Genomic DNA, 17,782 nt, shown 5'->3' with positions numbered 1-17,782 from the left:
ATATCTGGGTATTCCCACTGAGAAGCAGGATATTCATGCTGTGAAGAAGGAGCTAGACTAGGTGGATCTGCAGCTCTTTCTATCCAAAAATGTCCCTCTTTCTGTGAGAACATTTTGGTAGTGTCAGGCAGCACCTGTATTCCATTAACTCCAAAAGCATTTCAGTGTTTACAGTAACCAGGAAATGTCGATGTCTGTGTTATATTAACAAGTCAGTAGTAACAACTGCAGTTTCAGTTTTTAGAGCTATGTAGAGAACGGTTTACTGTGAGTTGCTGAGAGTTTTACTTTTTTTGGTTGAAACATGAAGACGCCTGTAGTACTGCCCTTGAAACCATTACAGAAGGCTTTGGGGAAGAAAGTTATCAAACAAAGTCCAGTATTGCTTCAGTAATGGCTTTATATAACCTGGTAGGCAAAAGCATTGCTGTGAATTGCAAAAATACCTGTGACACCAAATTTGTAGCTTCTTCACCTTAGTTTTGTTTGCTTACAGTCTTCCTGCCTGTTGCATGTAAGGGGTTTTGCATAATGGCATAATTTCATTCAAGATTTGGTATCTTGGAAACAAAGCTATGTTATATTTTTCTGTTTTTAAGCTACATATATGCTCAGAGAGGTAAGCCATAAGGTGTCACTGCATAGTAGGCAGCAGACCTTATACAAGCCCTGATGTGCTGCTGGAGAATTATAGTCTATGTAAAAGAATTTAACTGTGAGAAATTAAAGCATAATTTATTGTGGTCTTTCAAATAGACTCCAACTTCTTCATGCAAGCGGCAAAAAATCTATGCTATGCACTCGCCTGCTTTTCATATAACTGAATTTTAATAGTGGCATTAAATTAGTATTATATAAATAGTTGTTGCAGTCCGAAATTCGGACACCAACAGAAAAGGAACTGCTAAGATTAAATAGGAAACCTTGGGCCACAGAGGCTGGGGAAAAAGCCACCATCTAAAAGACCAGACAAGATCCATCCCCAGCAGGATGTAGAGAGACTTTGCATGATACTATCAGATATTCCGTTGTTTTCTCCCTCCCTGTGTAAATCCTTCTTTTGGGTAAAGCTGATCACCCTTCCCCAATGTAACTCTGCTGACTGGAAATATCAAACCTTTTCCCCCAAAATGTAAATACTGTATCCGAGAAATATAAAATCATTTTTCCCCTTATGTCACCCCTGTTACTGAAAATGCTAATAGATTGTGAAAACCCCTGTTTGGAATAACCCTGCCTCCTCATTAGCATGTAAGAGCCCGAGACCCTTAAATAGCACTTGCGTGTTCAATAAATGATTCCAGTTTTTGCCTCTATATCTGGGATCGTGATAGCTTTATTGGACCGTTACAAATAGTAACACAAAAGACCATGACAGAAAGCTAGAAAATATAAAGTAGTTTTCCTTTCTCTTTTCTATTGAAAGTAGTGCACGGTGAAGCATATTTACTCCTAAGAAATTCAACAGCAGGGACTGCTCTTTAACTGGCCAAGTGTACCAAAGACAGAGAGAGCTTGAGAAAGTGTTTCCCCATCACCTGCTGCTGTGTAGACTGATGTGACTTCAATGATGACAGAGACCACAGCCACAGCTCTCTAATGATGGTGCCACCACTCACTTGCCAGAGAGAACCATCTTTTTTATTTATTATCACTCGAAAAGTTGATTCCAGAAAGAATGGAGCAGGCTTCACCCCCTGCTTTGTATTAGCTTGAAGCACTGTATTCTAGCTGGCCTGATTCCCCTCTTATTAATAGACACTTTTTTGAGACTCCACAGAGACATTTCTTATTTACTTCAATTAAGTGCCACGCAAATGAAGGAGATATGCATTCAGGGCTGTTACAGAAGGCAAGAAGAAGTTGTTACTTTGCTTGTGTGTATTGCTGTTTCCAAAGTTCCTTTTCAGTGTTGCCATGATTTCTAGTGAAATTAGTTCCTATGGATGGTGTCAGAATGCCTTTACAGTGCTGCAGGTACAGATGTTGCTCATCTTGTTTACTTACACTACTGTCATGCAGACTCACTTCAACAGCTTTTTGTCATTTTGGGTTGACATAAATCTGTTCAGTAGTAATTACCTGAGATTGTTCTACATTTCAGGGAAATTTTTTGAATCATTTACATTACAAAAACCTATGTAAATTGCTTGGAGAGTAGGTGTGAAAGGGATTATAACTCAGCAGGATCTTATGCAGTGATAGCTTTTGAGACAGAAAATCAGTTAATTTACCTGACAGAGAATATTTATACTAATCTTTGATGTTAATTTGATCGAAGTTATCAAATACACAACTTCAGAGTTCAGGCTTTAAAATATTTTAATGACTGTCACTGCTAAAGGGGGGGGAAAGTGTCAGAAGTAAATATGAAAAAAAAATTCTAGTCTACTTATAAGTCATTGGAAGCCATTTTCTATTTCTATTCTGAAATGATGCTAAAGGGTTTTGCAGTGATCTAATGTACTTAATTGCTCTCAGTCAAGTCATAAAGAAAACTGTTTCATCTGGAAAACATTATCCTTCTTTAGGACTTAAACAGATTTGGATTTATCCACCTCTCTCCTGTCCTATAGCTTATCTTTTATAGCTGGGCAGAATAAATGCTAAATAGGTTGTATGTATGACTAGAAAGTAACAGTAGGCTCTTACTCTACTTTGCACAAGTATAAATTACCCTTTTAATGCAGAATTACTGAAATGTAGGGTCCTCTCAATAATCACCAGGGACAGCCTCCCTTCCTACAAGAAATGCTTCAATCATTCTTAAAAAAAACCCAGCAAACCAACACCACAATTTAGACCAAACAGTTCACTGAAAAATTTCACCCTTTCATCAAGTATGGGTACTTTCCTTTTCCTGTTCACTCTTACCATGTTTCTTAAGAATATGTGAACATAAAGCCCTCCATTTATTGTGGATATGATGATCCTCATTAATTGGGGAAACAAGTTCCAGCACATGAGGGTGCCACTTCTTCTGTGTCTTGCATTCATTGGATATCCCTATGACTTAAAGGTGAGTAGGAATTTAGTGCCACAACATTTTTTCACTGGTCAAGTAAAACGGTTATATCTTCCCCGCTTATCATTCTTTGCTGACTTCTCTGAATGTTTCTTTTTGTAGACAGTTTTGTAATGTTGACAATGCTGGGTGTCACTGTAATATAGTTTCCTGAATTTATATGATTACATTATAACAATATCAATGCTATTCTTTATGGTTCATATAAATCAGTGCTTTATTTGCTTTCACAACCAGAGCTGTAAATTGAACAGCTGTTTTCACTAAGCAGTTTTAATTAAGCTGTCCATAATGTTGCCTAGGTATTTTTCTGAACTGGTAACACTTCATTAAGTATGCGGTATCAGTGAACACTTCACATCATTCCTGAACATTACCTCACACTTAGGTAAATTGAAATCCCATCTGCATTGAGGTTGTAAAATCACCTTGCTTTGGTGATGTGAATCTGGTTTTCAGAAATCTTCCTAATCTTCAGGACCCTAGAAAATCTTGAATTTGCTACAGATTTTGCCATCTGTTCACTCACTTGTCAAGATAATGAAGCTTTAAATGATACTTGTCGTAGTAAAATCTTTTGGGCAACCTATTATTAGCCTCTCTTCATTCTGAAAACTGACAAGCTTAATTTCTGTGTCTTTGGATCTTTTATTAAGTTTATGTTCTATGACCAAAATTTCCTTCCCATTCTGATTTCTTACGTTATTTCATCTCCATTTTGAATATCTCTGAAATATTAGTTGGGAAAACCTAGATAAGTTTTATCTCTTCCTGTTTTCCTGTGCAAAAGCAGTTTCTCTTTTCTTTTTACAGACCCATACTGAATCCCACATCTGTATTCTCCTTTGGGAATGTTAGAGCTTGCTTTGTTGTTTTCAGAAATGTATATGATAATTAATATGGAAAGCTGTAATTATTTTTGCTGCCCACAATGACTTCTTTTCAACTTTAAGTATGGGTATCATTTTATCTGCCTTGGACAGCTGAGCCTGATGAATGTAGTCCAACACTTCCACTTTTAGCTCTATTTCCGACAGTGGAAATTTTTTTTTGTCTCCTATTTTCAAAGAAGACTCCAGAATGCACTCACATCCAGGCATTAAGTTGGGAAAAACTCTGCCCAGGCACAAAAATTTCACGATTTTATAAACTATGCCCTTAAGTCTTACACCCTAAGTAATTTTCCAATTTTCAGAATTCGTTGCAACTTATCATCCACTTACAAAATCCTTTCTGAAAAACAGGTGATTTATTTAAAGGCATAAACAGGAATCTGTAGGTTCAGCTTTTGGCCCTTAGCTTTTAAAACTTGCTTCTTACTGCCCAGAAAGGTGTTTAATCTTCAGCCAGTCAAGAAGACATAACCCATGGGTGACCATGATATGTCCATTAATCAGCAGAAGGAAAAATAAATTGTTTTGATTGCAATGGTGGAGAAGGAGTATTATGCATGGGTTTAGAGAGCTTTCACAGCTGTTTGCCCATTTCACTGAGAATCAGAGAGAAGAAGCTCTGGACAATACAGAGGTATGGGGTAGAGGCAACAGACAGGAAGGCAGGCAGGCAGGCAGGAAGGAAAGCAAGCAAGCAGGAAGGAAGGAAGGAAGGAAGGAAGGAAGGAAGGAAGGAAGGAAGGAAGACCACTGTAACGCATCCTGAGCAGGAGAGTAACCAGACTGTAAAGTGGCAGTGACTTCAAGAGGAAACTGAATAGTGAATGGAAAGGGTAAGGAGGAAAACTAAAACTGGATTTTGCAAGAAGAAAATGTAGAGAAGGTGAGCAGATATAGGGGAGTTCAGAGGACTATCAGAAACAAAACCAGTAGGTGGGATATGTGCATGGTGTAGAGAAGTGTGTAGAGCAATGAACAAAGTGCTTTGGATACGCTGATCTCTGCACTGCTTGTCCAGGTTAACAGAATTAGCTGTGTTCAACTTAACTTTAAAATGCTGCTTAACTACCTGCCTAGAAGAGGTGCTGCAGTAGGCCTATGGTGGAGGACTTGATCTAGCTCAAAAATATGTTATAATTTGAAAATGCCCCTCTACACCCAATGACAGAAGAGGTTTTTAGAAAGCTGTCTTCCAGTCTGGAAGTAAATCTGTAGGCATCAATTCCATCTTATGTTTCCTGTCTCTGTGGAATTCTAACAGTATTTCAGTATTCAACCATTGTAGCCCTATTTGAAAATCTCAGGTTGAGTGTGCTTCAGTTTCGCTCTAGTCTTTTCAAAGTCTCTAACAGATCTAAAAGCAAAGTTCTCAGGACTCAATAGAATTTGTGTTCTGAAATCCTGTAACTTGTTTCTTACTTTGTTATTTTTTAACATGGACTGTGTTTTGATGTGGAGATGTAGGAATTGTTTTGCTGTTGAATAACAACTTTTCTCTTACAGCACCAGCTGTAAAACATGAACACCTTGTTGGATCACACTCCAAAATCTGAAATGGGCATCCTGCCAAAGCTCACGGCTTCCTTTTTGTTTTGACTGTCGCACTGTTCTTGTTTCTGTTAGTATCACATTCCTACCACTTGTTCTTTTCAGACACCTATGGCCAAACTCATTGTAACTCCACTGAACTCACTGGAGCTGCAACAGAAGCAAATTTGTCTCAGTATGTCTGTAAATTAAGCAGTCATTTAAGCTGGAGAGTGACATTGATAAGCAATAACAGCACAGGAGTGGTGAAAGGAAGATATCTCCTAGTTAGTTTTGGACAGTTGACACTAACTCTGTTGTCAGATAAATCTTACTGACTGTGGGAAAAGCTGAGTGGGAAAAGTCACACTCGCCGCCTGCTAGCTGTAGGAGGAAAACAGATCTGGAATGCAAAGGAAATCTTGACATTATCTGTTCCCCCAGCCCCTACCAGGCAGGCAATCAAAATAACTAGCTGAGTATCAGCTGCCTCTGTTCCTGGCTCAAATAAATGTGCTTTCTTGACAGAGTTCGTGCTCACAGGAGAGGAGGCAAAGAGAAGAGTCTAGAGTGGGTGTGGGGGAGTGTTTCCTGCCAAAAACCAGGAGCAGCTTTACTGTGACATCTGAAAGGACACTGATGAAATAAGCCTAGCACCGTGAACAGAGGTGGCTCTGTGGTTTCCAAACGACAGTGCTTGTGTGCTCAACAGCCCTGCAGCCCTACGCAACAGAACTCCAGTACTTCATCGCTCCACTTGGCCTCTACTGACATTGTCAAGGACAGTATGCCAGACTTTGGTAAAAGAAGGAACAAACCCAAGGGAACAAAACCACTGGAAAGGGCTTCGCTGTTTCCATCCAAATTGTGTTGTTTAAGAATAAAGTGTAGCCATTTCAAATGAACGCTTGAAGATTAAAGTTATTTCCTCCTGAGTGCTCATAAGACACAGGGTTTATCAAGACCTAAGAAAGCACAATATACTGCTCTTACCCCAATTCACTATATGTCCATCACAGCAAATTAGAACCACACTCACATATTTTTGTATACACTCACCTAGGTATAGCTTCATACTCTGGATATCATCCCTATAAGGTTGCTGTTATGCTTAAAAAATTCCAGGGTTATGGGGCCATAGAAGAGGTTCACAGCAACAAAAGCAACAAATGAAAAGGTGTAATTTAAATGACATTACTGAATATATTGAGTTCTCCAATACATCATCCAGCCATTGAGTGTACTGCATCAGTTCTCTCTGTCTTATAAATAGGTGAAAACATATAGCAGAAGTTTAGTTTAACTTTGGAAACTCGTCTTAGATTTTTGTTGCCACATGAGAGTCCAGAGAGCTGTAAATTGAAGATTTTGGCCATGTGTTGGTGAGCAGACAAGAAAAGAAAGAGTGAAAATCAGGGCTAACAGTTCTATATGTTTATAAAACAAACAGAAGCCAATATAATAAGTCTGCTAGTGATGCCAGAGTACCTATGGCCTTGTGCCTGCTTTGCCTATTAACAGACCCTGGAAATCAAAATTTGTAGCTTCTCTAGATGGAAGCCTGGCATGGACAGTAAGGCTGTCTGTATTCCCTCGTCACTTCTTTGGGAAGCAGGCACAGAAGAAACAATTCTCTTGAGTCTCTCCATCCTACCTTGCACCCCAGATCCTTCTGTCTTTGACAGAAGTGGACCACCAACATCCCAGGCCATAGCCACTCATTCTCTGATTTTTCTGCACTGAGAAACCTTAACCTGCTGCTGGCTGAGACATTGCTGACAGCTCAGGTGAGAGTTTGGGCATGCATGAGCAGGTACAAAGGCTCTCCATACAGCTGCAATGCTAATGGAAGCTCCTCCTGGCACCAAGCTTGGCATGGACAAAGAGCGCCTGGCATGATGGGGACCATAGCCTGGACACCAATCATGGGCCAACATGCATGAAAATAAGCTCTTGACAAATTATGTGAATGGTGAATTAGAAACAAATGTGTACATTTTAAGTCACATTTCTGTATGAAAAATGTAAGGCTGTAAGGTTTGTGAGGGAAGGACTCTTGTTCTGCCTGAACAGTGCTCACAAGGACACTACTCTGGGCCTGAGACCAATTTTCACTACCTCAGTTCAAATAATTTAAATATAGTAAATGACTTAATTAGCAATCCAAGTAAGTAGCAGTTTTAAGAGCTTCCTGAAATAACTAGACACATTTTATGAAATATAGTGTTCCTGAGCTTCCCATTTCCTCAGCTACTTAGAGGAGTTGTCTGATTATGAAATGCTGTGGAGGGTACTTTTTTTTCTTTTCAGATATAAATAATTTTCTATACAGCTATAAATGCATCCTAAGAGACTAATTGTAATCCACCCAAGTTGCTGGTGACTGCAGATGACACAGGACTACATTCTACATAGGAAAAATCCTTAATATTTTACAGGATAAAAATGCAAGATCCTGTTCTAGAATCAGTTTACTTCTCAGAATTAAGGCATCCTAGCCTTATATAACAGTCTTTGGGAATCAAGAAATACTCCAGGGTAAGTATGTACCTAATATAAACAAATATCAATAAAAGGCCTACAGCCATTACTTTCTCAAACCCCATGTCAAAAGCCCACACTTCATCAAGGCTGGAATAGCAGTTGCAGATCCACTTAATAATACCCACATATAAAGCAACCTTTTGGCCATCTGTTTTCTTGAAATTGCCTTTCTTATTGCTCTGTCTTCATAAAGACACAGAGCCAAGATCCCAACTGACAGATGCCATTATATGCCATGGAATTATATATGGGATGGCTTTGGTATGTCTTTTGTGTTCATATGCTTCTCCGGTCTCCTCCTGTTGCTGCACTTCAGCTGTGGCTTGACAGCGTGGTGGAATTTACTAATTTGTTTTTGCCTTGTGCTGAGCACTCAATAAATACCAGCATCTCTACGTGCATTTCTGTCACAGCAACTTGCTGGCCTGGACGGAATCTAATACAGAGAACAGGAAGGGCAGGGACTGGATGGTTTTCAGCTGAAAAGCCTTCTAAAGCAACTCTCCCGTTTCTTAGGAAGGCACCCCTGTAGCTGACATCAACACTACACAGCTCTTTGTCCTCCTCTAGTGGTCCCATTATAATTAGGGAGAGGCTTACACAGTGATTACTTCCTTCAAATTAATGTGGTCATTACCAATTGCAAGTTGTTGAGACTCGTGCCTAGAGATCCTGCATTCAATTCTAACATGAGTGACAGTTCAGGGTTTCATCTCTCTGGTGGTCAAGGAAGTTGAGTACCTCTGCTCATCGCCAGTAGCAGCCACACAGACAATGGTGCCTTTTTGTTCCGTGGTCTTCTGCTCTGAGCAGAGGTTGCACCATGGCAGGTTGTTCAAGAGCACAAAACAGTGGCATGGTCTGACTACAGCCCGACAAAATATCCTATGTTGCAAAAGGTCAGAAGCTGACTGCTTTGTTCGATAGCTTTATTGTCCCAAATACCTTGCATCAAGCATATGTTACAGCTTTTCTCTGTGTTTCCCTTCCTGACTTGCAAACAAAGAAACAGCGCAAAATCCATCTTATGTCCTGAGCTTTTCAGAAGGGAGATGCGTGTCATTCTGATGCAGCACAAAACCTTAAAAGCTAATCCTTAGGAATTGATACTAAAAAGTTAAATAGCAAAAACTGAACCTAAAGGATTGTCACGAGGGGAATGTTTTCTAATGGGAAATGCTAAAATTGCTGGAACTGTTACCCACTAGAAATGCTTCCTGTGAAAACAAAAGGTTCCTACTATATAGCTCATTCTTCATGTGCGTGTGCCTCAGAGCTGTAATGCTTAGTTAGCATTATAATATGCTAAAGATCTATTTTGCTGCTTGCATACTTTAAAATATCTAACCCTCAAACTTTTGAAGTTATATCTTACCCAGGAAATAAAATACAAGGACATAGCCTACATTTTGGCTATCAGAGAGTTTTGACGGAAAGATGTTATTGAAACAGAAAACAGGTATAGTAGATTTGGGTTTTTTATTGTTCAGTGAGATTTTTCCAGGGATTTGTTACTTCTGGAATAAATGTTAAATGGCAAAGTGCCCTCTGCCATGACTCTGGGAAACCCTCACTTTAAAGCAAGTTGATTGCACAGAATGCAAGGGAGCTGAATATGGCTGTCCGTTCACAACCTTTGAAGGCATTTGTTCAGTCATAGAAGAAAATTACTTGAGAATTCTATGGCTCCATGTCTGAGCTTAGTTGCTGGAAACCAACAGAGACAAAACTTCAGAGCAATTTATCAATTTGCATTAGATCACCATTTACAGCAAGGTACCTGTCACATCTCAGTAGTCACAAACCCAAGCTCATCTACCAGCTGTTTAGTGTTCAGCTCTCCTAAGGAATCCAAGCTGTAGCCAGAATGAGTTAGGAAAAATGTTTAGAATATTGTCATTCTGAAACCACCTACATTTTGTACAATTACTGACTAGATACTATTTTTAACATTTACCAGCTCTAGCATTTTCAGTATTTTTCTTTCTTATTAAAATGTTGACTGAAAATCAAAGCCACGGAAAGAACCATGGAGCAGGAAAATGGAGGAAGATATTTAGAATGACACTGGGTCACATGTGTACAAAGTGTCTTTATACATTGCTGCTTTATTGCTTCAGAAGTTTCTTATATAAAATTCAGAGTCATTCATTCATGGCTAGGCTTCGCGAACGAAGATTTGGGAAAGGCTCTATCCGCGTTTGTTACAAGCATGCTGGTGGCTAATGAGGCCAATACGAGATAGACGTATCTGATTGCAAAAGGCACAGCAGAAGGACTCCTTAGGTGGTGTATTCTGCAGGGCACGATTCTTTCTGCATTGTCTTTTCTCCTTGAGAGTGATCCTGCGTGCGTTCTCAAAGGAAACGGCAGTGTTTCCTTTGAGGTGTGTCTCCAGACCTCCCGATTGGAGGCCAGAGTAGACCAGTTATGTTGATCAATATGGCCAAGGCTGAGATGTTGTTTTAGGGAGTCCTTGTATTTTTTTTTCGGGGCTCCTCTCTTGCGGCAGCCGGTGGCAAGTTCACCATAAAGCAAGATCTTAGGGAGGCGGTGGTTGGTCCTTCATCCTGGAGACGTGCCCTGCCCAGCGCAGCTGTGTTCTCAGCAACATGGCCTCAATACTTGTGACTGATGCTTGTCCTAGAACAGATGTATTGGTCACATAATCTGACCAGTGGATGTTTAGGATTGTACGGAGGCAGCGTTGATGGAAGTGTTCTGGGAGTCGCAGGTGGTGGCGGTAGATGACCCTTGATTTGGAACCGTATAAGAGAGTAGACAGCACTATGGCTCTGTAAACACTGATCTTTGTACTTTTCTTCAAGTGTTTATTACGCCATACTCTTTTGTGGAGTTTTCCAAAAGCACTTTATGCCTTTGCTAACCTGTTGTCTATCTCTCTGTCAATCTCACCATCCGAGGAGATGAGGCTGCCTAGGTAATTAAACTGCTGGACTGATTTGAGTTCTGATTGGCCAATGGTGATATGGGGATGATGGAAGACTTCCTGAGGTGCAGGTTGATAGAAAACTTCTGTCTTCTTTAAGCTGACTTCCTTAATAGATCAAACTTTTGTCTATAATTTAATTTAATTTGTCTATAATTCTAAAACAGTAAATATATATGTTTCTAATATACCCGTTTTTTGTTTGTTTTTTTTTCAAAACAGCAATGTCCTGACATAGATATATATATATATATAGTAAGGGTTCTCATTTTCCTCTTGCTTTTGAGAGCTGAGGATCACAGTTTGCCCTCAACTGCTCCAATATATCAATAAGGGTTGAGCAGCAAATATTTCCCATTTTAGAAGAATAAGGAAGGGCTTTGTTCTGTCATTTATGGTTATGAAAGGAAGAGGCAATCTCACTGCCTAGTTTTGTGAGCCAAACTGGCACTGCAGAGAAGTTATAACAGGAGCCAAATGAAAGGACCCTCTGGTGCACTGATTGCAGGACAAGCACCAAGTCTACCTACTTCTAATCTGAGCAATACAGAGCATAACCAGTTAACAGGCCAAGGCCACCAAACAGCTGGGTTTATTCACTAATTTACTTTCACTGTACCACTGCTGAGAAAAACATGCTGTTCATTTTTCAGTCCAAAGTATGCATCTCCACTTTGTGCTGGAAACATGTCAAAGTGACCCCACTCTGCTTTCTAGTAAATGCATGGGATCATTGGATAAGGATGTTTTATTCTCCCCATTTACTTAAGGTCACGTTCTCATCTTGGGTAAACTGCTACAGCTGGAGTAATGACAGCATGAGACATGAGTACTGTCTAGGTCTTGGGAGGCACTGCAGAACATCTAATCCAGCTGCTGCTCTCTCCTGAAAAGGATGGCTAGAGGGGGCTCACAATCACAGCCTCAGCTTCATCACGAACACACTAGCCAGGCATCCATGGCAAGTGAAAAGCTGAAAGAAATCACCTTCTCCATTCCCCTGTGAGCAAGAGAAAAATCCTGGAACAGGTTATGGTTCTGTGAGCCACATGCATTTCCCTGTTCAGAGTGTGATTAGCCCATAACTCTTGCCCAGGGACTGCAGCAGAGGTAAAATAAAAACAGGAGCATAAAACCTTTTATGACTAGGGAAACATAAAAATATGTAATCAGTGGGAACTACTGTACACAGGTTTGATTTTGTGATGAATCAAGTACCTAGTTTCTAACAAGAGCCAGATGGAGTTTCAGCTCTCCCCCATTTCCCAGAATCAGGCCCTTTGTTGGCAGTTGTTCATATACAGCTGCTATATAGCATAGTTCTGGTTTCTTACACTATGGAGACCTCTCCTCAAAGTCAATTAGCATTATGCCTGGGCAAATATTGCAGGATCAGGCTGCTCATTAAAGCCCTGGGACCACAACTGCCTCTATTTTAATTTTGTAATATATCAGTCAAGGATACACAATTATCCGTGGAGTACTTCTGAAATGGCCAAGGTCACATGAGGATTTTATCATATTACTGCAGTGCACCATCTTCCTTGCCAGCCCATTGCTGTTCTGCTACAGACTGTATTACCATGCATCAGCAAATACATGAGTATGCTGCTATATTTAGTGTTTTATATATACCACTAAAATAGAGGATGTGTCAGCTTTTAATCTGACTTCAAATTTTTGTCAGCAAAGTAAAAGCTCATTTTCCCTACCCGTGATGAAGTGTGCTCTGTGTTAGTCATCTTGAGCTATGTGGTGATAACTTTAAAATACATTAGACAGCTAGAATGCTCAATCTGAGTACAATGCTTTTCACTCAGAAATATACTAGAAGATAGTAAGGATCCAAAGCATCAGTCAGCCAGCTATTAATATGGATTGCCCCAGGTGACCTACAAACCCAGCAGCAATCTGATGGCAAGAGGAGCAGCTAAGCAAGTATGCTGGTTTAAAGGTAAACCAGCAGGGGAAATGAACCCATCTCAAAAGAGATTATAAGTCAGAATAACAATTTAATAAAAATAATAAATACAATTACACAGACAAACAATTGGTTTTAACCCACAAAACCCAGATGTATAACCCAGCACCCTGGGGCATGAACAGAGTAGTGTTCGTTGGGCCCCCCTCCCACATGCTGAGCCCCACATGGTCCCCCTGAGTCCAAAGTAAAAGGAGAGGGAAAACCTGTTGGTGAGAGTGCTGGTTGCAGTCTGGTTGAGGGTGGTGATCGTAGTCCGGTTAGGAGTTCTGTTGCAGTCTGGTCGAGAGTGGTGGTTGCAGTCCAGTTGAGAGTGGTAGTCACAGTCCAGTCAAGAGTGGTGGTCTCAGTCTGGTTGAGAGTGGTGGTCGCTGTCCAGTCCAAGTTCCGGTCCTTCTCTGGATCCCACGAATGGTTAAAAAAGTCCCAAGACCTCAAGATTATATATCCTCAGGTTCAGGCAGGAATGCCCTGTACCTCCCTCAGGGCAGGGAGTTCCACAATGGGTATAAGGACAGGAGCATTCTCCTATCTTGCAGGCCTCTTAACACCCAGTTTATAGCCTGAGGGGTCAGGCATGCTCTGGGCAGTTGCTGTAAATGGTCTATGGATAACAGTTTCTGGGAAATGGCATGGAAGGGTATAGAATACACAGTTTTGGGTTACACCCACACAGTGATGAGCCAGTCCCAGCTGTTCTAACTAGGACAGCAAGGTGTTCTCTGGGGTGCCACAGCAGACAATTAGGATGTCCTGTGTTACAAGTGCAGAATAGAGATAGGTAGTGCAGACTGCATTTGGTGTTATGTACCTGGCAGTATGAGAAGAAAAGCATTGATGATGATGACTTGAACAGAGTGGTCTATTGCATGGCCATGGGACTGGGGAAGTCCTATTAATGACATCATCTATTAATGGCAGCAGTAACATGATTTAATGGTTGAAACCACAGTTAACACCAGGATTGCCATATTCCTTCTCAAAGAAAGTAGGGTTCAGTGGATGAAGCAGCTGTTTTCACAGGTCTTGGTAAAGCCATAGAATATTTTTTACATATCCATAACACTTGCTTATTAATGCCATCACATACAAGCAGTACAAGTGCGAATTGCCTTCCTGTCTACAGCTTCTACAGAAAGTCAGCAAACAACTTGCTAACCTACAGGACAAAGGTAAGCCTGTCTATGGGAAAACCAGCTTTTCCACTCCAAACTGCTCATCCTCTCTTGTTACTGTCCCTTGCACTTTGCTAACTACATCTTAAAGGGTGTGGGGGCACCACACTTGCAACCTGGGTATAAGTCGTAATAACTTTGCATTTATCTAGTAGTGTGCAATTATATAAATTTCCAAGTCATCACGGAACTCCAGTCTAACCCAGGACTGTCCATACCAGCCCCATGATGCTGTGGCAGGGCTGTTCTATGCCCAGCCATGTGACCCAACCTGCAGACTGACAACCCATCCCATCCTTGGTCCATCCCTGTCCCCAGACCTCATCCTGTAGCTGTGTCTGACCTCTGTTCCTGGAATGGTGTCTCCCCCAGTCCCCAGGGAGCCATGCTGCATCCTGTCACTATTAAAGAAAATAGAAAGTAGAATAAATTCATGCCTCAAGAGTCACATCATACCATTATTTAATTTTTTTCCTAATGGTCAGAACATCATTAATTCCAGTGCACGCACTGATATAAGTAACAGTGTTATTACATCTGGAAATAACAGTACAAGGCCTGGCTAGAATGCAGTGACACTGCCGGCAATACTTCCAGTGAGGTTCCCCAGCGTGGCAGGGTGGTCCATACAGCTGTGGCTTTTCTTAGACACATTTCAGGTATCCTGCTTAACATATTGTGAGGCACCCACTGCAAATCCAGGTAGGGGAAGCCCCAAAGTATGCATTTATTTGAAGAAAAAAAAATAAATAAAATGCAAGCAAGAGAGAGAACAGCAGTCCAAAAGGTGGGATTTTTTTTCCCTCTCACAAACAAAAATGGTTTACATGGAGAACAACTAGAAGCTGAGGACAGCCCAGCCCTGTGGAAAGTGCTGCAGAAGCACCCAGCCCAGCTGCGGCAGCTCTGAGCTGCCCTGTGCATCCCCAGCTCCTTCTAGGATGGTGTTAGAAGTGTTGTTTGGTGGGGAGGGCAGGGTACTGTCCCACTCTGACCCACCAATACTCCAAGAAATAACTCTTTGGCCCTTGAGAGCTCTAGTTTGACAAAGCTTTTCCCAAGATAGAGGTCAGAAGAAGAAATGACAAAAGGGAATGAGAAAGAAGTGAGGATATAAGGGGAAAACGGTGCAGAAAATGAACTTGAGTAGAACAGTGCGTGGCTGATACAGGCAGATACGGTTTTCTTGTCATGCAAGAAATTCCAAAACAGAAAAAAATTTCTTATGCAGAAAACACAGAAAATATCTGAAATGTTTAACAATTGCAAATCTGGACAGAACCCTTCTCCCTCAGTTCAAGACATAGATTTGGACTTTCTTGTAATTTAAATCATGTTTTCTTGTTCTCTCTTTTTTTTTCTTAATATTTTAATGTAACAAATTTCAAAGCCAAAAGTTTCTAAGTCAAATAAAAATCTAAACATCTCACTTTGAAAACTTAAATCTTCTCATGTTGAGACATGTGTGCCTATTTTACATAAATGATCTGAAACAGAAATTAGTGGATGCTAACCTTTTCCTGTAAAATGGTTCTGTTTGAAGAAATGGGCATTTTCTGTCAGAAGCATTTTAATGATCAATTTATTACCAGCTCTATCATATGCTGGATTTCTATGATTAAAGTTCCACCTCAATGACCAAACTGTGTCAGAAAATGACCTGTCATTCTTCTTTCATGCCTGCAGTCATCAGATTTTTAACCATCATGGTCTACTGTTAAGATGGGTGCTAAAACTTTATCTCTTTTAGTGACAAAATTAATATTGTCATAAAAGTAAAGCATTTCAAAAATCAATCATACTATAAAATGGGAGCACTTCTAAAATAATTAGTTTTAACTAAAATATATGTGCCATTTATGTGTTTTCTTTATAAAGTGAGCCTTTGGTGGCACAGAGTGGTTTTGGTCCAAGCAATGAACGCAATTAAAGCAATTGCTCAATCAATCTCAGAACTTATGAAATTTGTTTGGCTTTGGAAAAGCACAGGCATGTGTTTCATTGGCAATTACCATCATGGAATAAATCCACATCCAACTCATAAAGCAGAAAAAGTTAAAGTGCACAGAGCTTGAATGAAAATACTTATATTTACACTATACTCAACAGCCTTCATATTTTGTTGACTTAATTTTAAGTACACGAGTTGGTATTGCCTATGGAGACCTGAGTTTTCTAGGCCAGGGTTTCTGGCATTTTGCTAAACCACCATGTTTGCCAGCAGAGCCACTGAATCAGTGACATTGGCTGCAAAAGGCTGCGTTCATCAGATTCTAAGCAAGTTAAGGGTGGCCCTTGGAATGAACTGAGGATGCAGTTTAGATCAGAGACAGATGCACGAAGAAATCACTGAGTGAGTAAACTGGCTTAATCTAGTCCTTCAGGCCAAAATAAAGATGCGAAGTCATCTAGGGACAGAGGGATAATTACAACACTGAAGTGCAATTGCTTTCTTTTTAATTGACACACACTGCATACATATCGACTAACAAAACAGAAACAGCAGTCAGAAATGGGTGACTCCAGAGGTCAGTTGGTTTATGACTGAAATATTTCTAACTGGCAAAGGCTTTTGTGAGAATGAGGATTCCCTTAGACTTTGGGGACATTTCTTTTTGCAAAACTGTTAGGTTCTTATTAAATTCCAGTAACTCACATTCTGTGAAGCAGTTTCTTTTCTCTATATTTCTTAATTGTGCTTCATTACAATTTAATAAGGACATTTACTCTCAATTAAGTAAATCATCCAAGCAGTTTCTTACGCCCGTTGCAATTAATTGGTTTTGTCAAATGCAGGTTTAATTGTGTGTTAAGTATCTTGCTGAATCAGGATCTCAGTGTGTGTATATCTGTCTATCCAAACCTTTCTTTAGCTCCTGGCATGTTAATGTACATGCAGTTCAGGGTATCTGAGTCTTTAGCTCCACTTACTGCTCTGATCTTGGTGCCGCCCTGAAACTAAATAATTTCTCCATAACGGTAAAAATCACTAATGCTTTTAATGTTGACAAGTGCATTAACCAGTTACTGAGCTCCTGCCAAAGCGGAAATCGGCACTGACTCTGCCACTGGGGACAATGCCCAGGGGGTTGTTACATTTTTTGAAAAATCTTCCTCTGTAATGACCCTGTTCACCAGATTTAGTTGCTGTGTGATCACTGAACCAGAAAAAGCTCTGAAGTGCACCTCACCTCGACTCACCTCACACTCCCCAGTGCCATGGTAAGACCTTTAGTCCCATTCTGACACCAGTAACAAATGCTTGAGCTTATCCCTGTTATTTCAAAACACACCTTGCAAGGTGTAAGTCAAAAGGTGATGATCAGCTTTCCTAAGAACCACCTAAATCCTACACCACTAGGCCATGAACAGCAGTATAGAAGTGATCATTGCAACTGCACTAAATACCTATATGATAGCAGAGACTCCTGTGGATACTCCATCAATACATGCATGGTTATACGAGACACCAAGAACATTTCAAGAAGTAATGTAGGCTTACCTGCTTCTTCCTTGCCTGGCTTCTGAAACAGCATCTGCAAGAAAGTGATTTTTCTTTAATAATTGTACATTTTTTCCTTCAAATAAGTCCCACATTTCAGGATGGCAATATATGTAATTATTAATCCTCACCACCTTACACAAGGTATAAAATCCAGAGCTCATCAATAAAAATCATGTGGAATA

General features: G+C 40.3%; 1 protein-coding gene across 4 annotated transcripts in view; it reads right to left on the bottom strand.

Moving 5' to 3' along the window:
• STARD13 (StAR related lipid transfer domain containing 13) overlaps positions 1-17,782 on the bottom strand; it is a 292,627-nt gene that overhangs the window by 149,373 nt on the left and 125,472 nt on the right. For all 4 annotated transcript variants that reach the window (XM_051778837.1, XM_051778838.1, XM_051778835.1 and 1 more), the window contains one exon: positions 17,598-17,631. In XM_051778837.1, the coding sequence (XP_051634797.1) occupies positions 17,598-17,631 (34 nt within the window). The remainder of the gene's footprint in view (positions 1-17,597; positions 17,632-17,782) is intronic.

Source organism: Manacus candei, unplaced genomic scaffold, assembly GCF_025592945.1.
Source record: "Manacus candei isolate 608988 ecotype Guabito, Panama unplaced genomic scaffold, ASM2559294v1 h1tg000014l, whole genome shotgun sequence".
NCBI lineage: Eukaryota > Metazoa > Chordata > Aves > Passeriformes > Pipridae > Manacus > Manacus candei.
Note: the sequence above shows the minus strand (reverse complement) of the source record. Positions and strands in the feature narration are given on the sequence as shown.